This window comes from Mandrillus leucophaeus, unplaced genomic scaffold (genome assembly GCF_000951045.1).
Source record: "Mandrillus leucophaeus isolate KB7577 unplaced genomic scaffold, Mleu.le_1.0 Scaffold16, whole genome shotgun sequence".
In the NCBI taxonomy this organism is placed as follows: Eukaryota; Metazoa; Chordata; class Mammalia; order Primates; family Cercopithecidae; genus Mandrillus; species Mandrillus leucophaeus.
The window spans coordinates 2,999,927-3,022,070 of record NW_012101587.1 but is presented as its reverse complement, the minus strand read 5'-3'; the positions used below and the strand labels follow the sequence as shown (position 1 = coordinate 3,022,070).

General features: G+C 45.8%; 1 protein-coding gene across 1 annotated transcript in view; it reads left to right on the top strand.

Moving 5' to 3' along the window:
- The first annotated feature begins 4,115 nt into the window (after positions 1 to 4,115).
- Positions 4,116 to 22,144, top strand: part of GALR1 (galanin receptor 1) — a 19,693-nt gene continuing 1,664 nt past the window's right edge. Inside the window, exons 1-2 of the mRNA XM_011975875.1 lie at positions 4,116 to 5,289; positions 10,178 to 10,243. Of these exons, the coding sequence (XP_011831265.1) occupies positions 4,624 to 5,289; positions 10,178 to 10,243 (732 nt within the window). The 5' untranslated portion in view covers positions 4,116 to 4,623. The remainder of the gene's footprint in view (positions 5,290 to 10,177; positions 10,244 to 22,144) is intronic.

Sequence of the window (22,144 nt, the reverse complement as noted above, 5' to 3'; positions counted from 1 at the left end):
CTATGTCTCTCAGAACTCGAGGAGGAGAGAGTGCAGAATGGGAAAAATAAGAGATAATGGCTGAAAGTTTTTCCAGAACTGATGAAAAATATATTAATCTTTGGCTTCAGAAGCTCAACAAGAAGGGCTAAAAAATGAAAATCATCACAAACATATCAAAGTGAAATTATAAAACATCAACGATAAAGAGAAGGTATTAGAGAAAAAAGTCAGATTGTCTCTAAAGGAGTGACAGAAAGACATCAGCTGATTTCTCAAGAGCCACAGCAATATCCAGAAGGTAGAACAAGATCTTCAATGTACTGGGAGAAAAATGTCTATCTGGCCAACTCCAATAATAAGAGTAGCAATGAGCAATTTGTATCACTATCACTAAAGGAAAACTTGAAATATATTCTCTAAAAAGAAGGAAAAGGCTTAAGATGAATAGAAGAAGGTGAAGAAAGTCATGGGTAAGAATGTGGGTAACCAAACTGGATAGTGCCTGCATCACACAACAACAAATATGCCTAATTGGGCGGAAATTAAAAACTAAACTGGGCAACAAAACCAGCTAGAATGAGAAAAAGTGACTGGATTTAGAAGGCTTCCTAAAACTTGTATGGCTTGGGAGGAGGGGAGTGATAATTAATTTTAAATTCTATTTAATATTAATAGAATTTTAGTAACTTTTGAATCCATGTCTCCAGCTCTGGTCTCTCATTAACTCAAGACTAAATCTACCCAACTGCCATCTTGTCAGTCCCATGTCTAGCAAACACCTAAAATTTAACTTGATGCTCCCCACCTCCAAACCCGTTCCTTCCACTCTGTGTCAACTCAGTAAATGGTGATTTCCCATCCAGGCTGTCACACTAAAACTGTGGTAGTCAACCTCACTCGCCCTTTCCTCTCCCCTTAAATCCATCCACCAACAAATCTCATTTGCTCCAACATTGAGATACCCAGAATCCAAGCCCTTCCCACCACACCTAGAACAATCTGTTGTCTGGGTTCCTGCAAGCTTCCTGCCAGGTCTTCTGCTCTTTCCTTTGCTCTTCTAATCTATACACCAGAATCATCGTTCGGAATCGCAGGTCAGAGCATAACATCGCTCTGCTCAAAACTCCCTGCAAGACTTCCTCCGAAGTCCAGAATGAAGTCCCAGGCCCCTTCCTTGCTCTCCAAGGTCCAAGGTCATCCATCCCCATTTTCCTCAACCAATGTTTTCTGGCCTCATGGCTGACAAATCTTCCCAGCTGTTTCCATGACAGCAAAACTGTCCTCCTCCTCCTTTACACAGCTTCCTCGCTGCACCGTTTCCCAGGAACGTGTCATGCTACCTGTTTAAAAGGCTTCCTGCTATACTTCCTTCAGGTTCCTGCTCGAATGTCAGTTTTTCAGATGTTTCTCCCAATTGCCCTGTATATAGTTACACTCTTTAACTGCTCTCTATCCCTTATCCTGCATTCTTCTCTTTAGGGTTGTATTAGGCCATTCCTGCGTTGCTATAAAGAAATACCTGAGGCTGGGTAACTTATAAAGAAGAGAGGTTTCATTGGCTCACAGTTCTGTGGGCTGTACAGGAAGCATGGTGCTGGCATCTGCTCAGCTTCTGGGGAGGTCTCGGGAAGCTTCCAATCATGGCAGAAGGTGAAGGGGGAGCAGATACATCTTACATGGCAGGAGCAGGAGCAAGAGAGAAGGGAGGAGGTACCACATATTTTCTAACAACCAGATCTTGAGACTCACTGTCCTGAGGACAGCACCAAGCCATGAGCTATCCACCCCATTGACCCAAACCCTCCCACTGGGCTCCACCTCCAGTATTAGGGATTATAATTCAATATGAGATTTGGCGAGGACAGGTGTCTAAACTATATCAGTGTTTACCACATGTGACATTATCATTTTATTTTTAAATGTGTCGGTAATGAAATGTAAAATCCATACAAGAAAGAACTTTGTTGTGTTAGCTGCTCTATCTTCAGAACCTACAATAGTTCCTGGCACATAGTAGGCACTCAAGGGTAACCAGTAAAATAATAGAAGTAGGTCATATCTTCCTTTTCCAAGAATGTGGAGGGAGGGAGAAAACACTTTAAAATGCAATTCAAAAGATGTCATGCAAAAAGAGAAAAAATAAAAGCACAGAAATAGAAAACAAAAAGTACAAAATAAAATGTGAAAAATCCATATAGATTAGTAATAATAAAAATGACCTAAACTTGCCAGTTAAAAACTAGAGATTTTAAAATTATGTTTTAAAATAATTCCGTTATGTGCTATATTAAAGCAATACCTTTAAATTGCAGGACATAACAGGAAGGCTGCAAAAGATGTAACAGGCAAATACAAAGCAAAGAATGTTGGTGTACTTATAGCAATAACAAATTATACTTTAAGGCAAAAACAAAACATGTACCGTAATACCAACTACGTAATGTTAAAGCAAACAAACAAAAACTCACTACAATATATTATTTAAGACCATATGCATATGCCAAAAATGTATAAAGAAATGACTAACAGACAACAAATTTAGGTTACTTGGAGATAGTAGGAGAGGTGGAGGTTGTGATTGGAAAGTATACAAAAGTGACTTCAACTCCACTGATAATATTTAAAAATTATTCTAAGCTGGATGGTGGGTACATTGGTATGCAATGTAATTTTATCATATCTGTTTCATGTCAAAATAGTTCATAATTTAAAAACTCTTCCAAATCATATTACTACTAACTTTCAATGCAACAGAGGTGTCCAATATAACATGATACCTTGAAAGCCTGGGTCGGAGAGCATCTCAGGAAAAAAAGCAATACGGATTGGCAAGATCACCTAAGGAAATTTCAAGGCATTCTCTCAGGTCAGGGCAGGTAAGCGCATTCTTGGCAGGTTGCTTACACTCAATTTTTGGTCTTCCAGAAAATGTGTGTGAATAGAACAATTCCCTTGCAAGGAACTCCCTAGCAATGAATGCAGATAAAATACATAGATGTTCATAAAATATACAGATGTTCAATGAACTTGCATCAAGATTTATCTGGAAATGAGGCAGAACAGAGCTAACAAGATAGAAAAACAAGATCCTACAACTCCCTAAGGTGAAGAGCCCCTGCCCTCTTTGGTCTTTGGATTACCCATGCCCTCAGGCACTGCGTCCGCGCATAATGGACAACCACTAGATGGAGAATGCTGGAAACGCATCGGTGTTTTTGAAAGTGAAACAGACAAATCACCCCAAATAAAGGAATCAGTGTCGGCTCTCTAGCTGGGAACCACCCAGGTTACAAAGATAACGTGACTGGCCCTGCTGTACCGAAACAGCTTAATTTCTTTCTGGCAAATCTACATTTACCGCAGTAAGATAGTAAGCACGTTCTTTCACTTTAAAAATATTTTGTCATCGCTGCAGTTTATGGCCCTCAGATGAGTAATGCAAGGCAAAAATGATGTGAGGTTGAGTGGTGTGAACAGCCTTCCCCTTCAATGTCATCCACATCTACAGAGAAGCCCACACAGCCCTTTCCCTTCGCACTTCTGTCCTCTCTAGCAGGCCGCGGGTGAGGGTGGGTTAGGCGGTCAATTTTACAGAACTCCAGGGCGCGGCGCCAGCCTCGATTTCCTGGGGTTATTCCAGGGACAGAGGCTTTCTCAGGGACAGCCACCCTGGAGGGGAGGAGGAGGACAGACACTGATGGGTGAGGGGGCCCGCGAACCCCTCCGCCTCCCCCCCCGGCGCGCTCGAGAGCGCCCGGCTTCCCTCGCCCGCCCGGCCCGCAGCAGCTGGCAGCCCCGCCTTCAGCCAGCCGTGCGGGTCCGCACCCCGCGGAGGCGAGCGCGCGCGGGTTCCAGCCGGGAGGTGGGCGGCGACCCATCCCGCGAGAATCCGTCCAGTCTCTGCTCGCGCACCGTGACTTCTAGGGGGCGCGGATTTCAGCCAGGCCGTCTTCGTGTCTCAGTTGAAGCCGAGAGGCCCCTGGCACCCGACTCTCTCCACCACCAGAAAGTCCCCCAAAAGAGCTTTCGCCCTGTGGACACCTCGGAATCCCTGGAAAAGCCGGGAGGGAGTCGCAGGCGCCAGCCCACTGGGGAGGTGGCGCGGGGAGCCCCCTCTGCAGGAGCCTCACGGTGCGCTGCTGCGCGCTCGGCAGTGCGGGGAAGCGCCGCGGGAAGGAGCGGCTCTGAGCAACAGGTGCAGCCCGCAGCCGCTCCGGGAGCGAGAGAAAACGGCCGGCGAAGATCTGGAGCAGTAAGGCGGAGAGAAGGGTGTCTCCACCTGCGCGGCTGCAGCCGGCGGATCCTTCTTCCCAGGGCTCCGTGGTCGCGCAGCGGGCGGAGGCGCCTGGGTAGGGGGACCCCAGGGCTCTCAAGACCACCGTCCCTTCCCGAGAAGGTCCAGCTCCAGGCTCCCGTCCACGCCCTCTCGCAGAAGGTCGCGGCGCAAAGACGGTGCCTTCAGGCACGGCCACCTGATCCCCGCGCCCGCTGGCGCGCGCCTCGGGAAGCTCAGACTCCTAAACTCGCGCTCTCCGTGCTCTGCGCCGGGACTACCGGCCACCTCCGGCGCCTACTTTCCCGCCAGGCACCCGCCGTCCCTCCCCGCGCGCCCCGCCGCTCGCCCGGGCAGCCCCGCGGGCCATGGAGCTGGCGGTCGGGAACCTCAGCGAGGGCAACGCGAGCTGGCCGGAGCCCCCAGCCCCGGAGCCCGGGCCGCTGTTCGGCATCGGCGTGGAGAACTTCGTCACGCTGGTGGTGTTCGGCCTGATCTTCGCGCTGGGCGTGCTGGGCAACAGCCTAGTGATCACTGTGCTGGCGCGCAGCAAGCCGGGCAAGCCGCGGAGCACCACCAACCTGTTCATCCTCAACCTGAGCATCGCCGACCTGGCCTACCTGCTCTTCTGCATCCCCTTCCAGGCCACGGTGTACGCGCTGCCCACCTGGGTGCTGGGCGCCTTCATCTGCAAGTTCATACACTACTTCTTCACCGTGTCCATGCTGGTCAGCATCTTCACCCTGGCTGCGATGTCAGTGGACCGCTATGTGGCCATCGTGCACTCGCGGCGCTCCTCCTCCCTCAGGGTGTCCCGCAACGCGCTGCTGGGCGTAAGCTGCATCTGGGTGCTGTCCATCGCCATGGCCTCGCCCGTGGCCTACCACCAGGGCCTCTTCCAGCCGCGCGCCAGCAACCAGACTTTCTGCTGGGAGCAGTGGCCTGACCCTCGCCACAAGAAGGCCTATGTGGTGTGCACCTTCGTCTTCGGCTACCTGCTGCCGCTCCTTCTCATCTGCTTCTGCTATGCAAAGGTGCGCGGCGGGCACCGGGCCGAGACGCGCGAGGGAGGGTGGAGGGCCGGTGGGGGGCCCGGGGGTCCCAGTGTTCCGCGGCCCTGCCGGAGCCTTGGCGGCAGCCCGGCCCCAGTTGCCTCCACCCCGCCGGTGCTGGGGCGGATCTGTGCGGGGAGGCTCCCTGGCCGCTGCTGGAGCTTGCCATTGGCTCGCGCAAGAAAGTTACTTGGAGTCTGAGAGATGCTGGGGAAAGTTTGCAGTTCACTTCGCATGGTCTGGTAGAACAAGTTTCTCCTCCCCTCCCCTCCCTCGCCCCTGCGGCGCTTCAGAGCCCCCAGGTTGCCTGGGCGGTAGGCGGGCGCTGCCGCCTCCTTCCCGGTACCGCAAACCCCGCTCGGTTCCAGCAACTCTTCAACCAGATCAGCTGCGCGGCGAGGTTACCGCCGCGGCGCTGTGGGACCCGAGGGGAGCGCGTGGTCACCAGAGCGCGAACCTTTTGCGGGGGTGACGGGTCCCCACCGCCCTCTCCCGGGCTCTCAGCTGGCCGTCGGGGGGGGCTCGCGGGGCGGCCTCTCTCCCCCGGGGTGCGCAGTTTGCCCTCGCTCCAAAGGCTTTGCGCACACCGAGCTCTGTGAAGCCACTGCTCCCGGGACAGAGCTTTGAATTTTATTCTGAAGCTTAGCTTTATAAAACGGTGTTTCTTTACAGAGTCCTGACCGCAGGCTCCACGAACTTGGAATGGAATGGACTCGAGCTTTCGGCTTCCCCATTTCAATCCTTTTTAGAAAGGTCTCCAGAACAGGGTGAAGTGGTTGAGGCGGCGGATCTTCACCCTAACTGTAGCAGAGGCACCGTCCACGCGTGTGGGAGATCGTTTTTCCCTTTGTACAGCCGGGCAGAGCTCAGAACTCACCTTCTTTTTCATTGCGTCCACAAGTGTTTGAAGACTTTATACTGATCAAAACGTCTTCAGCCTTTGACACACGTGTTTCTATTTGCGTAAACAAGAGCTTATTTTAATAATCAGGTGATGGCGATTCACGGGGTAAACCCCAGTCTGCGCACCCTCCTGGCTCCAGAGCGTGGCCATTTGAAATACAGCTGTTACCAGGTTCCCCCTGACTTCACCTCGGTCTCTCATTCTGTTTCAATAAGGCTATGACCATATGACCACAAATAACCTGACTAGGTAGAACAACTGTCACTTCTAATACTCAATTCACAAGGTATTTTTATCAACAGAAGTGTTTGCTATAAGCCACCTGTTTCCCCCCACCTGTTTCATCTATGTAGATCGTGTCGATTTTGAATAATAGTATTGCTGGATATTATCTGAACGGTCTGCACCAAATGGTTAAATATAAAGAAATATAGTAGCACTTTGGGAGGCCGAGGCAAGTGGATCACCTGAGGTCAGGAATTTGAGACCAGCCTGATCAACAAGGTAAAACCCCGTCTCTACTAAAAATATAAAAATTAGCCGGATGTGGTGGTGGGCCCCTGTAGTCCCAGCTACTCCGAAGGCTGAGACTGGAGAATTGTTTGAACCCAGGTGACAGAGGGTGCAGTGAGCTGAAATCGTGCCACTGAACTCCAGCCTGGGTGACGATGGAGTGAGACTCCATCTCAAAACAACAACAACGACACCACCACCACCAATATAGTAGCAGTAAGGGAATTTGGAAAAGAACTCTAGCTTAGCTGTTTGGAAAACGGCTGGTTTATTAATGTGGTCTTCTGCAATTGCTAAACAAAGGCTATCTTACATAGCACAATTATCTGATATGTGCACCATCTCATTTAATTTGCACAACTCTGGCTTGGAGCTATTTTATTATTTACCCATATTTTATTACTTAAGGAAAAAGAGCTTTGGAAAGGAACACCTGACCCAAATTATGAAGCTGGTGAATGATTCAGGAAGGAAGGAAGGATTTTAACACAGGATTCCCAGTCTCCTGAGGACAGGACAGTTGGTGAGGCCTTGAGGACATTGAAGTCTGAGATTGGGAATCTTACAATATATGGCTGTTAAGTTCCTAATTATTGCAGTAGAACTGAAGCACACGCTTCCTTATTTCCCCAAAGCCTTTAGGGAGAAGAACTAAAATCTTACTGGAAATGACAAAGTAAGCTTTTAGGAATAAATTAGGCTACATTTCTGTCATTTGCCAGTCTGTAGAAGTCCCACAGAAGGGCAATGTTTAAATAGTTTTTAAAAAAATTTTAATGAATACATGATCATTTGGATTTTTTATATGGAAATAGTTTGCTTCTAAGCATAACTGGAAAAATATTTTGAATTCAGCATAATATTTACAAGTTAATTTCAGGGCTGTCATGGATAGGTGGAGATTTAAGTTATTTCAAGTTGCTTATCTTTGGCTCAGGCATTAGCTGTGCACCATCCAGTTAAGGATTTTGCTACTTGAGTATTGGTTTCAGGATTCGCTATTCCTCCAAACCTCAGGTCTGTTAGATAGCCTGGAAAAAAAAAAAAAAAAAAAACAAACACAGATGGCTAAAAGGGAACCTGAGGTTATGATGCTTTAAATAAACAAAGAAACTTAAAGACAATTGCATTCCAGAGTTGCCTTTTGCCTCCAAATTCTTACAAGTTTGTAAGGGAACAGTCTTTTGCACCAGACAGTTTCTGGGAAACCCATCGAATACATGGGCGGGAGGATGAGTCAAAGTTGTCTGCCCAGTGCCCCCGGAAGAGCCCTCGCCTCTGCTGCTGTGGAGCTGTTCTTCACCAGGGCTGTGCCCCTCGCTCACTGTCCTTAGAGTGAATTACTGTCCAGAACCTCCTTGGTCTACCACGAGGATAAACTCAATGGGCTCACCCGACTAAGTTACTCTGAATCTCCAGGATGTGCCCAGCAGGACCTGGGTTTGGTTTGAGCTAGCACCTTCCTGTGCACACTCAGAAATTTACAGACTCACCAAGAGACCCCAGTATGTTATCACTCTCTTCTTAAACCTCATCATACCCTATCATGATACCTACATTCTTCCTCCTTTGCTGACAAGACCTTCAATGGTGTATCATGATACATCATTCTGTGCTCATACTATGAGCTATTGAAGAGAAACAGAGCTGATTAAAATATACTTGAGTATTTTCTCCATTGACCATTCAACAGCATTCAACATTTTTAGGTGTTTTGAAGTGGCTGAGCTGTGATCCAGATTTCTTTTTGGAAGGAACGCATGGAGCTCGGCAGCGTTATGAAGCTGGTCACATTTGGACGTTTTGTTGTGATTTGTCCAGGTGTCCCTCTCTGATTTTGCTTGTGCGGCCTCTCCTCTGGTCTCTCCTGTGTCCTCAGTGACCAGTGTTGTCCTGCGGTTTCCTGTTGGGAAGGCTGCCACTGTGCCATCTAGGCGGTCCTGTCCTCTTGGGCAGGGTCCTGCCTCCTTCAGCCCTTTCCTTCCTCTTTGAAACGCTCTCATTTGCTCCCGCAAGAAAGCCCCTGTTCTGTCGATACCTTGCATTCAGGTTTTGATACTCTCATTTCTGCTGGTAGAACGGTAAACTAACACCTTGTCAATGTATTGAGTGTTTTCCCAAATGCTCCTGCGGCAAGTAAACACTTGTTTTGTTGCGGATGTTGCTGAGTCATTTCAGGAAGTGGGAAGCATTTCAGTAGGGGAGAGAATTCATACCCCTGTGATGGCTGCTGCTTCACCTGCATAAGACCTGGGCAGCTGGTAAATATATCCTGTGGCTTCCAAGTAGGGTGTGACTAATTGCTCTGAAAGTGCCTCCTCTGGCTGAATGGAGCAGGCTTTTGCAATAAGTTCAATTTGATTAAATTATTTCCATGCTACAGGGAACAAAGAACTGGTTGGAACATGGCTTCTGGTTCCTTGAGAGACTTCTCAGCAATCTACAGACGATCTAAAGCACTTAGTCACCCTGGGGCTCGATTTTCTCTAGATTTTCCCTCACATGGGATATAGCAATGAAATTAAGTGACAGTTCTGCAGGCTTAACAATGTCGTCTAAGACCAAATGTATGTTGGAAATTCCTATATCTAAAACCCCACATTTTCATATCATTTCTCCTGAGTATTACACTGGCAAGAAAAGACAAAAATCGCTTCTTTAATTAAGGGAGCCAGTGTGTCTCAAGGAGATTCCCTGACAGGGACATTAATTGTAAAACATTTGCAAAAATGTTCTGTAAATCATCGGTGATGCCGAATCCCCAATAAGTTGTCTAAAAGCACAGCACCGTGGGTAGGATTGGAATAAAGAGTGAAGGGAAGCCTGATGGGTGGTGATTTGCTGTAAGGAGAATTGCAGTGGAGGCAGCCCATAAGAGGAAGAAGAAAGAATATTTTGGCACAAACACTGGCGATATTTGGGTGGGCTGCGCTGAAGAAATGTCTGCTGATATTATCTTCATTTGTTTACTTGCCTCCTTTCCCCATCAGATGGTGAATTTCGGAAGGGCAAATCTCTAGTTTTTTTGATGCATCCAGGATCTAACATTGTGCCTGACATGTAGTAGGGACCTGGTGTTTGTTAATATATGGGATCCTGGAAGAAACCAAGGCAGATAATAGACTAATAAGCTTGCATGAGTGGGTCATGGCATGGCTGTTTGTGGGTAAAACCCCAGAGCTCCATGTGCTGGGCATTCTCTGCAAACAGGTGCTATGGCTGTGAACTTGTCTGGCTGTGCATCAGCCTTCCTGGCATGCTCGTAAATGTTAGAAAAGAATGTATTTGGCAACTCATATTCATTGTTACTTAATCACCTAATTTGAGTTTTTATTTTAATGATCTTATAAATAGTGATGCTACCATTTCAGCATGTCAATAACTGTTAATGCAATATACGCAGTGGGTTGTGAGAGGTGAGGCGAACTGATTTCATTAGTCTGTGTCTTTCAGGTTCTTAATCATTTGCATAAAAAGTTGAAGAACATGTCAAAGAAGTCTGAAGCATCCAAGAAAAAGGTAATGATCACAAATATATATATATATATATGTTACTTTTCAGAGCTTAGTTTATCTTTACTTGCCCTCATGTCTACCTAAAGCCTGTAACAGTTAGGACCCTTGGTGTGGCTAAGGAGGTTTGAGATGAGCCTCCCACCGTTAGGATGGGAATGGAGGGTCAGCCTTAGCAAGGGCATCGCGGGTCACTCTGTGCTGCATTCAAACTTAGCTGAAGATCTGGGGAGATGAGGAAATGTGGATTCTGCTGATCCTGCGCCTCACTGGGAGGTGTGCTTGGGCTGACTGAGACAGAGTGCAGAGTGCAGAGTTGCTGACATGCACACTTAGAGGGAAAGTATAGTCATTTTGTTGTATGTTTACAGTCTCTGATGTGATTCCAAAAAGCCCAGGTTTGGTTCTCGTTTAAGACAACATCGTTATAATCCCTCCCTAAAGCCGCCAGGGCACTGGGTCGTCCTTGCCTCTTTCACCCACATGTGCTGACTCTGACCCTGCGGGTAAAGACTGAAGAGTGGACAAGGCTGAAAGCTGATTTCTCCCGTGGCTAACTGACTTTCTCATCCCCCAGCCCTGATTTAAACAAGCTTCTCCTGAGTAGTACTACAGCGTCTAACTTACTGATGGTCTTGACATTCTACATTTTGAGGAAAAACTATTTCACAGATCAAGATTAAATTAACTTTTACTCAGAAAATATCTATATAACTTCTAATTTTAGGAAGTAGAATGAGATTATTAGGCAATATGATTAAGGAGTAGGAGGTTATAACCGGACATTTTAACCCAAAAGTGTAGTAATAACATCTTAAAATACCTTGTTTTTTCCTTATAAGTATTTATTATGATCAATGACATATATAACTTATAGAAATTATAGTTTAGATCATATTTAATCATGTTTACTTAAAAATTCTACTTAAATAAGGGACAGCTTTTCCTGACTTTCCTTGTTGATCAACAGTAATCTGGCTAAAAGGCCATCTGACAGTCCAGAGTCGAAACCAGTGGTAGAGAATTGGTTATAGAGTACAAACATTAAGACCTTTTTTTTTTTTTTTCTGGCAGCAAAAAATTAGCTTATATTAGAAATGCAATCATACAGTTTTTAGGATAACCACCTAAGAATACAAGGTGCAATATAAGTAACAAGACTATGTTATGGCTTTATTCCACTGATCCTTTCTTACATCTGAACAACTATGATGAATATTTCATTTTAGGCATCTAGGCTCCTCATTAGAGCAGCTGACCAAGTGCTAAGTTATATGAATGGAATAAACCCTGAACGTTGGTGCTTTCCTCCTTTGTTTTTAGTGATGTGCTGTTATGGTAGAGATTTTCCATTTTTCTGGTATATCTATTTATTTTTCCTCTGAGTCACACTTCTTATTTCTAAGAAAATGGTTCTTTAAAGACAATTAAGGATCGTTTCTGACTTCTCCTTGGACAGTTATTTTTGGAGCCCCTGCTCTGTGTAGGACCAAGCTGACCCTAAGGGGATTCTAAGGGGATTCTAAGAGGAACTGGCTCCACCTGGAAGCCAACGTTGTAATGGAAGAGATAAATGTGTAAGTCCCAAAGGCCTGTTCAAGGGAGCAGTGTTTGGAGCATCAGGGAAGGAAGAGCTTAATTTCCCTTGGGAGAGATTGGGTTCACCAAACTTTAACCAAGAAGACATCATTGATCTGTGATAAATGTTTGTTAATGATTCAAAAGATTTTATGCTTACCAACAGAAATAAAACAAAACATTTCTTTAATATTTGCTGAATCTTACTTGTGTCGATGGTAGTTTTAGTCTCTATATTTGAAAAAGTATTAGAGAGAAATTGTGAAGGTCTCAGAGAACAACAAAATACTTAAAAAATAGGTCATAAAAATGATTAGAAAAGCTATTTTATTTTACAATAAGAAACCTAAAGATCAGTGATTAGTTCAGTAATTACTTTAGTTATATACACATACACACACATATATACACACATATTTAGATTTATGTGAGTATATGCATGTATAAGACATATGTGCTTACATATATACATATACTAAATATATCTATCTAAAATTGTCTTTTGCTTATTCTTACTATGAGGAGGTTCTAGCATTTGAAGAAGGGATGAAGATTTTCTTTTTCATTTTCACAGCCTCTGACCCTTAACAGCCACTGAACAGATGTCAGATCTTTTTGATGTATTTAATTGCCTCCTTGTTGGCATAGAACAAATAAATGTGGTGGTGATGGTGGTGGTAGTGATGGTGGTGATAATGGTGGTGGGTGGTAGTGGTGGTGATGATGGCGATGGTGGTGGTGATGGTGATGGTGGTGATGGTGGCGATTGTGATGGTGGTGGTGGTCATAGTGGTGGTGGTGGTCATAGTGGTGGTGGTGGTCATGGTGGTGGTGGTGATGATGGTCGTGGTGATTGTGGTGGTGGTGGTGATGGTGGTGGTGGTGGTGGTCATAGTGGTGGTGGTGGTAGTCATAGTGGTGATGGTGGCGATTATGATGGTGATGGTGGTGGTGATCATAGTAGTGGTGGTGGTGGTTATGGTGGTGATGGTGGTGGTGATGATGGTGGTGGTCATAGTGGTAGCGGTGGTGGTCATGGTAGTGATGGTGGCGATTGTGATGGTGATGGTGGTGATGATGATGGTCATAGTGGTGATGGTGGTGTCATAGTGGTGGTGATGGTGGTATTGGCGGTGGTGATGGTGGTGATCATGGTGGTGATGGCGATTGTGATGGTGGTGGTGATGGTGATGATGATGGTCATAGTGGTGATGGTGGTGGGTGGTAGTGGTGATGATGATGGTGGTCATGGTGGTGATTGTGGTGTTGGTGGTGGTGATGGTGGTGATCATGGTGATGGTGGTGGTGGTGGTGATGGTGGCGATTGTGATGGTGGTGGTGGTCATAGTGGTGATGGTGGTGGTGATGGTGGTCATGGTGGTGATGGTGGTGGCAATGGTGCCAGTGGTGGTGGTGGCAATGGTGGCAGTGGTGGTGGTGGCGGTGGTGGCAGTGGTGGTGGTGGTGGTAATAATGATGATGATGGTGGCGATTGTGGTGATGGTGGTGGTGATGGTAATGGTGGTGGTGGTGTGTGTGTATCTAAGAAAGAGATGGGAGAGAGGAACAGAGGAAGGGTAAGAAGAGGGAGTGGAAGCAGAAGAGTGAAGAGAAGGGAGGTGGCGGAGAGAGGGGGACAGAGGCAGGAGAGTCGAGAAAGGGGAAACGCACGAGGGAAAGAAAGAATACATGGCAACTTCCCTGAAGACAAAGACAGGAACTGGATTGGTCCATTGTGGGTCTTTCCCCAGGTCTCGGCACAGAAAATTGCTACTGGTGCACACGTGTTCATTTGATTAGTAATGGAAGATGTGACAGGGATTTGGATAGTTTGCTCATTTCAGCTCCACTTGTTTCCAGCCTTTTCTCTCAGTGGCTAAATAAAGTTCCCTTTGTCTGCCCTGTATCCACTTGTCTTAGTACGTTCAGGCTGCTTTAAGAAAATACCATAGCCTGGGTGGCTCACAAACAATGGAAGTTTATTTCTTGCAGTCCTGGAGTTTGGAAGTCTGAAATCAAGCTCCTGCAGATTAAGTGTTCGGTGAGGGCTGTTTTCTGGTTCATAGATGGCCCCTTCTCTCTGTGTCCTCACAGAGTGGAAGGCGTGAGGCAGCTCTCTGTGCCCTCTTTCATAAGGGGACTGGTCCCATTATTCATAGGGTGGGAGGCATAAGGCAGCTCTCTAGGCCTCTTTCATAAGGGCACTAGTCTCTGCGTCCTCATAGGGTGCGAGGAGGCAGCTCTCTGGGCCCTTACTCATAAGGGCACTGGTCCCATTATGACTGCTCCTCCCACCTCATGACCTAATTACCACCCAAAAGCCCCACCTGTTAATACCATCACCTTGGTGATTAGGTTCCAATATATGAATTTTTTGGAGGGGGTGGGGACATAAACTTTGAGACAGTGCGGCCATCTATACAGGGCTTTCCTGTGAAGAGTTACAACTATTATGGGGTGGGGAGATTGGCCTTTCATGATAAACATGCTAACAGTTATTCATGTTTGGAGAAAGTGCAAAAGAAGAATAGGATTTCTACTGCAGAAATAAAGTGCTGGGATTGATCACATGCTTTGCTTAAACTCTGTTTTGAGTTTCTGGCTCAACGCTGATTGGTAAAACCTTGGAAGACCTCAAAATGGGATAGACAGCCTACTGGATGGTTGCTTCTTGGAGAAAATTGGATTAAAGGACCTCTTGATGTCCTATCCAGCCACTGGGTTCTTTTAATGTTTGCTTTTTGTTGTTGTTTCTTTGGCTTTAAGTAACTCAGTAAGCTTTTTGGCTGTCATTTATACATTTGTGAAGTTTTTTTTTTTTAATCATTTTCATCTTTTAGTCACTTCTTTTCTCCCCAGCCAAATTCCATTAGACATATTGTGAGTAAAATTCTTTGAAGAAAGAACAGACACCTCAGATGATTTGAAAAAGAGCATCTCACAATAAGAGGGGCGACTAATATTTTTTCAGATACTTTCAGCAGAAGGAGCACAGAGAAACCAGGCTATTAAAAGACCTAAACTCAAGGGTAAGAAGAATTTGTAGAGAGATTTAGCACATAATTTTAAATGATGAATTTTTCTCCATCAGAAGATCATGTTGGGATTCTATACGCTAAATAGACAAAGGAGGGAAGCACAGGGGACATGTCCGTCTGACGGAGACGGAGGACCCTGTAAGAGAGTAGAAAGAATCACGTCATAAATAAATTTTAAAAATCAGCCTCGTCCTCCAGAGAGGGGAGTTCTCTCTGTGACTTTCTCTGCTCTGTATCCACCGATCTTAGTCTGTTCAGGCTGCTATGAGAAAATACAACAGCCTGGGTGGCCCATAAACAATAGAAATGTATTCCTTGCAGTCCTGGAGGTTGGAAGTCTAAAATCAAGCTCCTGCAGATTCAGTGTTTGGTTACTTTCTGATGTTATTTTCTGATGTTTCCATGGGAAAGACAGGAAGCGGCTTTTCCAGCTCTTTCTGAGGAAAGGAGATGCTTCAGCCTTAGGGGTTGATACTAAGCATTTTTTATTGCCTTTAAATTGAGGTGGGTAAGACAACTTTCTTTTTGTTGTGACTTTTATGTAATTCATCAGTGGTTCTCCAAACACCTTCTTGAGCTCTTTTTAAATTTATTTTTAGAGATGGGGTCTTGCTTTGTTGCCCAGGCTGAGGTATAGTGGTGTGATTATAGCTCACTGCAGCCTCAACCTCATGGGCTCAAGAGATCGCCCCACCTCAGCCTCCTGCATAGCTGGGACTACAGGTGCACACTGCTGCACCTGGCTAAGTTATTTGAAAACATATTTTAAAGGTGGGGACTCAGGATGTTGCCCAAGCTGGCCTAGAATGCCTGGCCTCAAACGATCCTCCTGCCTCAGCCTCCCAAAGTGGTGGGATTACAGTCATGAGCCACTGTACCTGACTGAGCTTTTTAAAAAGGCAGATTCCTGGGTAACTAATAACCTCTACCAATTGCTTTAAAGCTATAAGAGATGAAGTATAGCTATCTGAATTAAAAAAAAAAAAAAAAAAAGGCTTTGCACTGGGTAAGGATAGGCATACTATCCTACTTAAATCCCAGGGTTGAAATTAGTACACATGCATTATTTTGTCAGATCTTTAACTTTGAGCTAGTCCATGCTAGGCATATATTGTTTCCTGAGTTTGACATTTTGGAGCGGTAGTAAATCAATAAAGATGGTTTTTCACCGGCATGGAACTTCTTGCCCCATGTCCCATCTTCTACCAGCATCTGTTGCAAGGGAAGAATGACGACAGAAATCATCTACTGTTTTCAGCCATGCACATGGGTGTATTTGCCACATTGACGTTGCTACAACTGAATTGGACTCAGTTCGAAGACAGCAGGTCCAGGTGCCCAGGGCCTGTTTGCAGGGAGCTGGCTTTTAACAACCCTGAAGCCTTCCACTTCAATGGCCTGAGATGCTTGATAAACATGAAGAAAATAGGAAACCCCTGGAGATACTTATCTGGGAGGATAGTCAGTGTTGACAGGCTTTCCATTAAACTCTTTTGGGAACAATCTGAGACAAATGATGTAGTTTATGCAATACCCATTAAGCCTTCTTTCCTGATATTTATGTTGCAAACTGTAATCCCATCTCATTTCAAAGCTGCTGGTAAACCAAGAAAAAGAACCTGATTCTTATCCATGGCTCTAAGACTAATGGGACTAGTAAAAATTAAAAGGTAAACTTGGAATGAGTCACAGACACACAAAGTTAACAAACACTGCCAGAGAAAACACTGCCCTCCGGCCTCAGGGCACACTACCATTTGCCCTGTGGATGTTGATAAGGCATGGATCTTATCAGTAAGCTGCTGGGATAGATTTCTGCTTTGCACTTAGTAAAAATGTCTAAAAGAATCATTTTGTGACATGGAGAGATGGTCTGATTGTCTTAGAAAGAAATGATGATGTTTTATATTCTATTTGTAGGTATAATTATATCTAGATTGTTTTGACTAAATCATCTGAGAATGGCATTTCTCATCCACTAATGGATAAATGGATTGATAGCAGGCACTCCCTTAATATATGTGAGCACATTATCTGTTTGCTTTGTGTGTCATGCAGTAAGTGGTTTTAATATGTAAGCTTGTACCCTATAAAACCCATACTCAGATTTTTATACCTGAGTTGTTTGTCGTGTTTAAATAGATGAGGCATAGTCTAGGAATCATTTCATTGGTTCATCCTATTGTCAGATGAGGAAGTTGAGGCTCAGGGAGTTTATGACATTTTGCAAAGGTCGTACAACCAGCTTGTAGCATGACCAGGTGGGAACACAGACCTGCTGTCAGTCCTGGGATCTTGTGCATTCCCTGGTGCCTCTGGATAGGGAGCTTAACTCTCATCTCCTGTCCACCTCGCTGGTAGAATTTGTCCTGGTCTTGATCTGAGATCTATAGCCCTCTCTCTACTGTCTCTGCCTGGATCCTGGGCACAGCTTCCTGGCTTCCAGTCCCCCTCTTTGATAAACTTCATCTCCCGTCTTACTTTGCTACCTCATGTCAATCCTTGAAGAGCTGGCATCTCATGCATTATAGTCTGGTTGTCATTTCTGTTGCAGTGGGACTCCAGTTCATGGGAAGTGACAAGAAGAGTCCTTTTGGCTGGGCGTGGTGGCTCACGCCTGTAATCCCAGCACTTTGGGAGGCCGAGGCAGATGGATCATGAGGTCAGGAGTTTGAACTAGCCTGACCAATATGGTGAAAGCCCGTCTCTACTAAAAATACAAAAATTAGCCAGCATGGTGGCGCATACCTGTAATCCCAGCAACTCAGGTGGCTGAGGCAGAAGAATTGCTTGAACCTGGGAGGTGGAGGTTGCAGTGAGCTGAGATTGTGCCACTGCACTCCAGCCTGGGTGACAGAGTGAGACTCCGTCTCAAAAAAAAAAAAAGAGTCCTTTTGCCACGTAGGATTTCCCCTCCTAGCAGTGTGGAGCTGTGGTTCCCACTGCCCTGTGATAGTCCTGCAGGGTGTGAGGTCCATGCAGGACCATAGTAGGAAGGCCTGTGTCCCAAGGGAAAATCTGTGGTGGGACAATGCTGTCTCAGTCATGGAGTCACTTTCCCATGTCTTAGTCTTCTCTCCATGTGAAGTTATAAGAAAAATAAGGCTCTATTTTCATTCTTTTTCTCTCGCTTTCTCTTCTTTTACCCCAACTTTTCTTCTCCCACTCATCCATTTTAGAGTATTTCTGTTTAGAAAACAGACTGGTGGCCCCAGGTGTACGCTTCACCACATCCGTATGCTGTGATGGAAAGGCCAGGGGAGGGGGTCTGCTTTCCTGCTCCGTGAAACCCAGTGAGGCCTGGGAGGAGAGTGGGTATATTAGTCTGTTCTTCCACTGCTAATAAAGACATACCCAAGACTGGGTAATTTATAAAGAATAGATGTTTAGTTGATTAACAGTTCCACAGGGCCGAGGAGGCCTCAGGAAACTTAGAATTATGGTGGAAGAGGAAGCAAACATGTCCTTCTTCATGTGGCGGCAGGAAGGAGAAGAATGAGAGTAAAGGGTGCAAAAAGCCCCTAGAAAACATCAGATCTCATGAGAACTCATTCGCTATCATGAGAATAGCATGAAGGTAACTGCCCTCCTGATTCAGTTATCTCGTTTTGGGTTCCTGCCACCACACATGGGGATTATAGCAACTATAATTCGAGATGAGATTTGGGTGGGAACACACAGCCAAACCATGTCTTACTGTTCCTGGCCCCTCCCAAATCTTATGTCCTTACATTTCAAAACATGATCATGCCCTTCCAGCATTCCCCCAAAATCTTAACTCATTTCAGAATTAACAGTCCAAGTTCAAAGTCTCATCTGAGGCAAGGCAAGTCCCTTTTGCCTATGAGCCTTTACAATCAAAAGCAAGTACCTATTATACTTCCTAGATACAATGGGGGTACAGGCATTGGGGAAATACACCCATTCCAAATAGGAGAAATTGGCCAAAACAAAGGGGCTACAGGCCTCATGCAAGTCTGAAATCCAGTGGAGCAGCCAAATCTTAAAACTCCAAAGTGATCTCCTTTGACTCCATGTTTCACATCCAGGTCACACTGATAGAAGAGGTGGGCTCCCATGGCTGTGGGCAGCTCCTCCCCTGTGGCTTTGCAGGGTATAGCCCCCTTCCAGGCTGCCTTCATGGCTGATGTTGAGTGTCTATGGCTTTTCCAGGTGCAGGGTGCAAGCTTTTGATGGATCTACCATTCCGGGGTCTGGAGGATGGTGGCCCTCTTCTCACAGATCCACTAGGTAATGACTCAGTGGGGAGTCTGTGTGGGGGCTCTGACCCCGTATTTCCATTCTGCATTGCCCTACCAGAGGTTATCCCTAAGGACTTTGCCCCTGCAGCAGACTTGTACCCGGGCATCCAAGCATTTCCATACATCCTCTGAAATCTAGACGGAAGTTCCCCAACCTCAATTCTTGACTTCTGTGCACCTGCAGGCCCAGCCTCATGGGTAAGCTGCCAAGGCTGGGGCTTACACCTGCTGAAGCAATGGCCTGAGCTATATGTTGACCCTTTTAGCCAAAGCTGGGACACAGGACACCAAGCCCCAAGCTTGCACAAAGCAGCAAGGCCCTGGGCTTGGACATGAAACCCTTTTTCCTCGTAGGCCTCTGGGTGTGTGATGGGAAAGGCTGCCATGAAGACCTCTGATGTGCCCTGGAAACATTTTCCCCATTGTCTTGGTGATTAACATTTGGCTTTTCATTACTTATGCAAATTTCTGCAGCCTGCTTGAATTTCTCCTCCAAAAATGGGTTTTTCTTTTCTATTGCATGATCAGGCTGCAAATTTTCCAAACTTTTATGCTTTGCTTCCCTTGTAAACATAAATTCCAATTCCAAACCATCTGTCTGAAGTGCAAAGTTCCACAGATCTCTAGGGCAAGGGCAAAATGCCACCAGTCTCTTAGCTAAAGCATAGCAAGAGTGACCTTTACTCCAGTTCCCAAGAAGTTTCTGGTCTCCATCTGAGACTACCTTAGCCTGGACTTCATTGTCCATATCACTGTCACCATTTTAGTCAAAGCCATTCAGCAGTTTCCAGGAAGTTCCAAACTTTCCCACATCTTCCTGTCTTCTCAGCGCCCCAAGGCTCTAGGGAGTTTCAAACTTTCCAACATTTTCCTGTCTTCTTCTGAGCCATCCAAACTGTTCCAGCCTCTGCCTATTACCCAGTTCCAAAGTCGCTTCCACATTTTGGGGTATCTTTACAGCAGTGCCCCAGTCTCTGCAGTACCAATGTACTGTATTAGTCCATTCTCATACCGCTAATAGAGATATACTCAAGACTGGGTAATTTATAAAGGAAAGAAGTTTAATTGACTCACAGTTACACAGGGATGGGGGGACTCCTTACAGTCATAGCAGAAAGGGAAGCAAACACATCCTTCTTCACATGACAGCAGGAAGGAGAAGAATGAGAGCGAAGGGTCGGGGAAACCCCTTATAAAACCATCAGATCTCACGAGAACTCACTATCAGGAGAACAGCCTGAGGGTCACTGCCCCCATGATTCAGTTACCTCTCCAGGTCCCTCCCATGACATGCAGAGATTATGGGAATGACAATTCAAAGTGAGATCTGGGTGGGGTCACAGCCAAACCATATCAATGGGATTGCTGCCAGCTCACACTCTGATGCTTCACCTCCCCATGTCCGAGCATGCTCTAAAATACTACAGCCTGGACTGTGTCTGAGAGAAGGAGTTTCCTTGAGTTCTAACCTTTGGCCTAGAGGCTGAAAGGCGCACGTCTTACGCACTTAATGTTCCTTTTTCCCTACGAGAAGTAAACTTGCTGATAAAGTGAACAGAGCTGAAGGCGCCAAACAGAGGAGGCTGGGGAAGCGCTCTGTGCCTTCACGCCGGGGAACTGAGATGGCAGTTGTCTCATGGGGGCCTTTATTGCCCACCCAGCTAGCATAATGCTTCTTGAGAAGCAGCCCTGTTGTGAGCAGAGAGGGAAGTGTGGCTTGTGATGACCAGAGTTTTCCCTGCACCCCAGCTGCAGAGCGCATGGGCTGGGGAGCATGTCCGCCTGGCTGCCAGTCCCAACTTTGCATTCAGCTGTGAGACACTGGACGTTTGCTTTTCCCCTCCTGAGTCTCAGTTTCCTTATCTACAATCTGTGGGTCATGAGAGCGTCTGCTTCATAGAGTTGTAAAGGGGATTCGGTGAAATAATGCATGTGGTCCCGTCATTGGTCCACTAGTTTCGATGGCTCTGTTGTGACCATCGAGACACTAGAGGTTGTGTATGGGTTTTGAGCTGCACTTGTTAAAGAACAATCTGTTTGAGAGGAAACCAACTGATTGCTTTTTATTTTATAGTTTAAAAAATATTAGACACCTTGTAATGAAAGCATTTTAATAAAATAGATCATTGTCGTTTCTTTGAATCCAGAGACATAGAGTTTTCAATTAATCACAAACTAAGCCACCTAGCTCTTGTCTTTCAACATGTGTGGAACAGGCGAGGTTGCCCTAAGGCTTAATTCCAGTCCCATAGGTTTGTGGCCAGTCGAGGAGGCCGTGGCCATGCATACAGGCATATGCTTGTCGAGCATAGGAGGTTGATGTCCTCTCCTGTTGAGGTCCCTAATCAGGGATGACTTCCTCCTACCATTTGCTCAGTAGAAATCACGAAAGAAACACAAAGACCCTACCTCTGATTTCTAAGTATTTCTGATTTAGGAGCAGAAAAGAAAGAAATGAAAGAAAGCAAAAGGGACTAATTTGGTCCATACACTGAAACTGAAATGAAACACATCGGTGCATCCATTAATTTGGCCTTGAATTTGCCAGAGTTTAATGAGGAGAAATAAACACCTATACTCTTGCTCATAGAGGTGACTACTTGGAGCAAAGTCCAGCACTCCTCTGCGATGCATTGCTGGTGATACAGCTGCGGTGGGTAGCATGCTTGAACAGTTTTGCTGGTGTAAAAATTACAGTCTCTAATCTTGGTACTTTTCTAGTTCCATGACTCGAAGCATTCTTCCTATAATGCATTTCACATGTATCACAAAATTATTACTATGGAAGGTAATGACAGGTCTTGGAGAAGTTATGAACAAAAGTATTATGGGGAGTGAGGGTTAACACTTAAAGCAGATGTAGTATCCATTTTTGATCTCATGAAAATATACATAAAATTAGCTTAGGATGTATTTAAAAATGCTGGATTCTTTTTCTGTTGTAATCAATGAATTTCCCTCCTTCTCCCTTGCCACCGTGGCCGCCTCCTCCTCCTCCTCCTCCTCCTCCTTCCCCTCCTTCTCTTCCT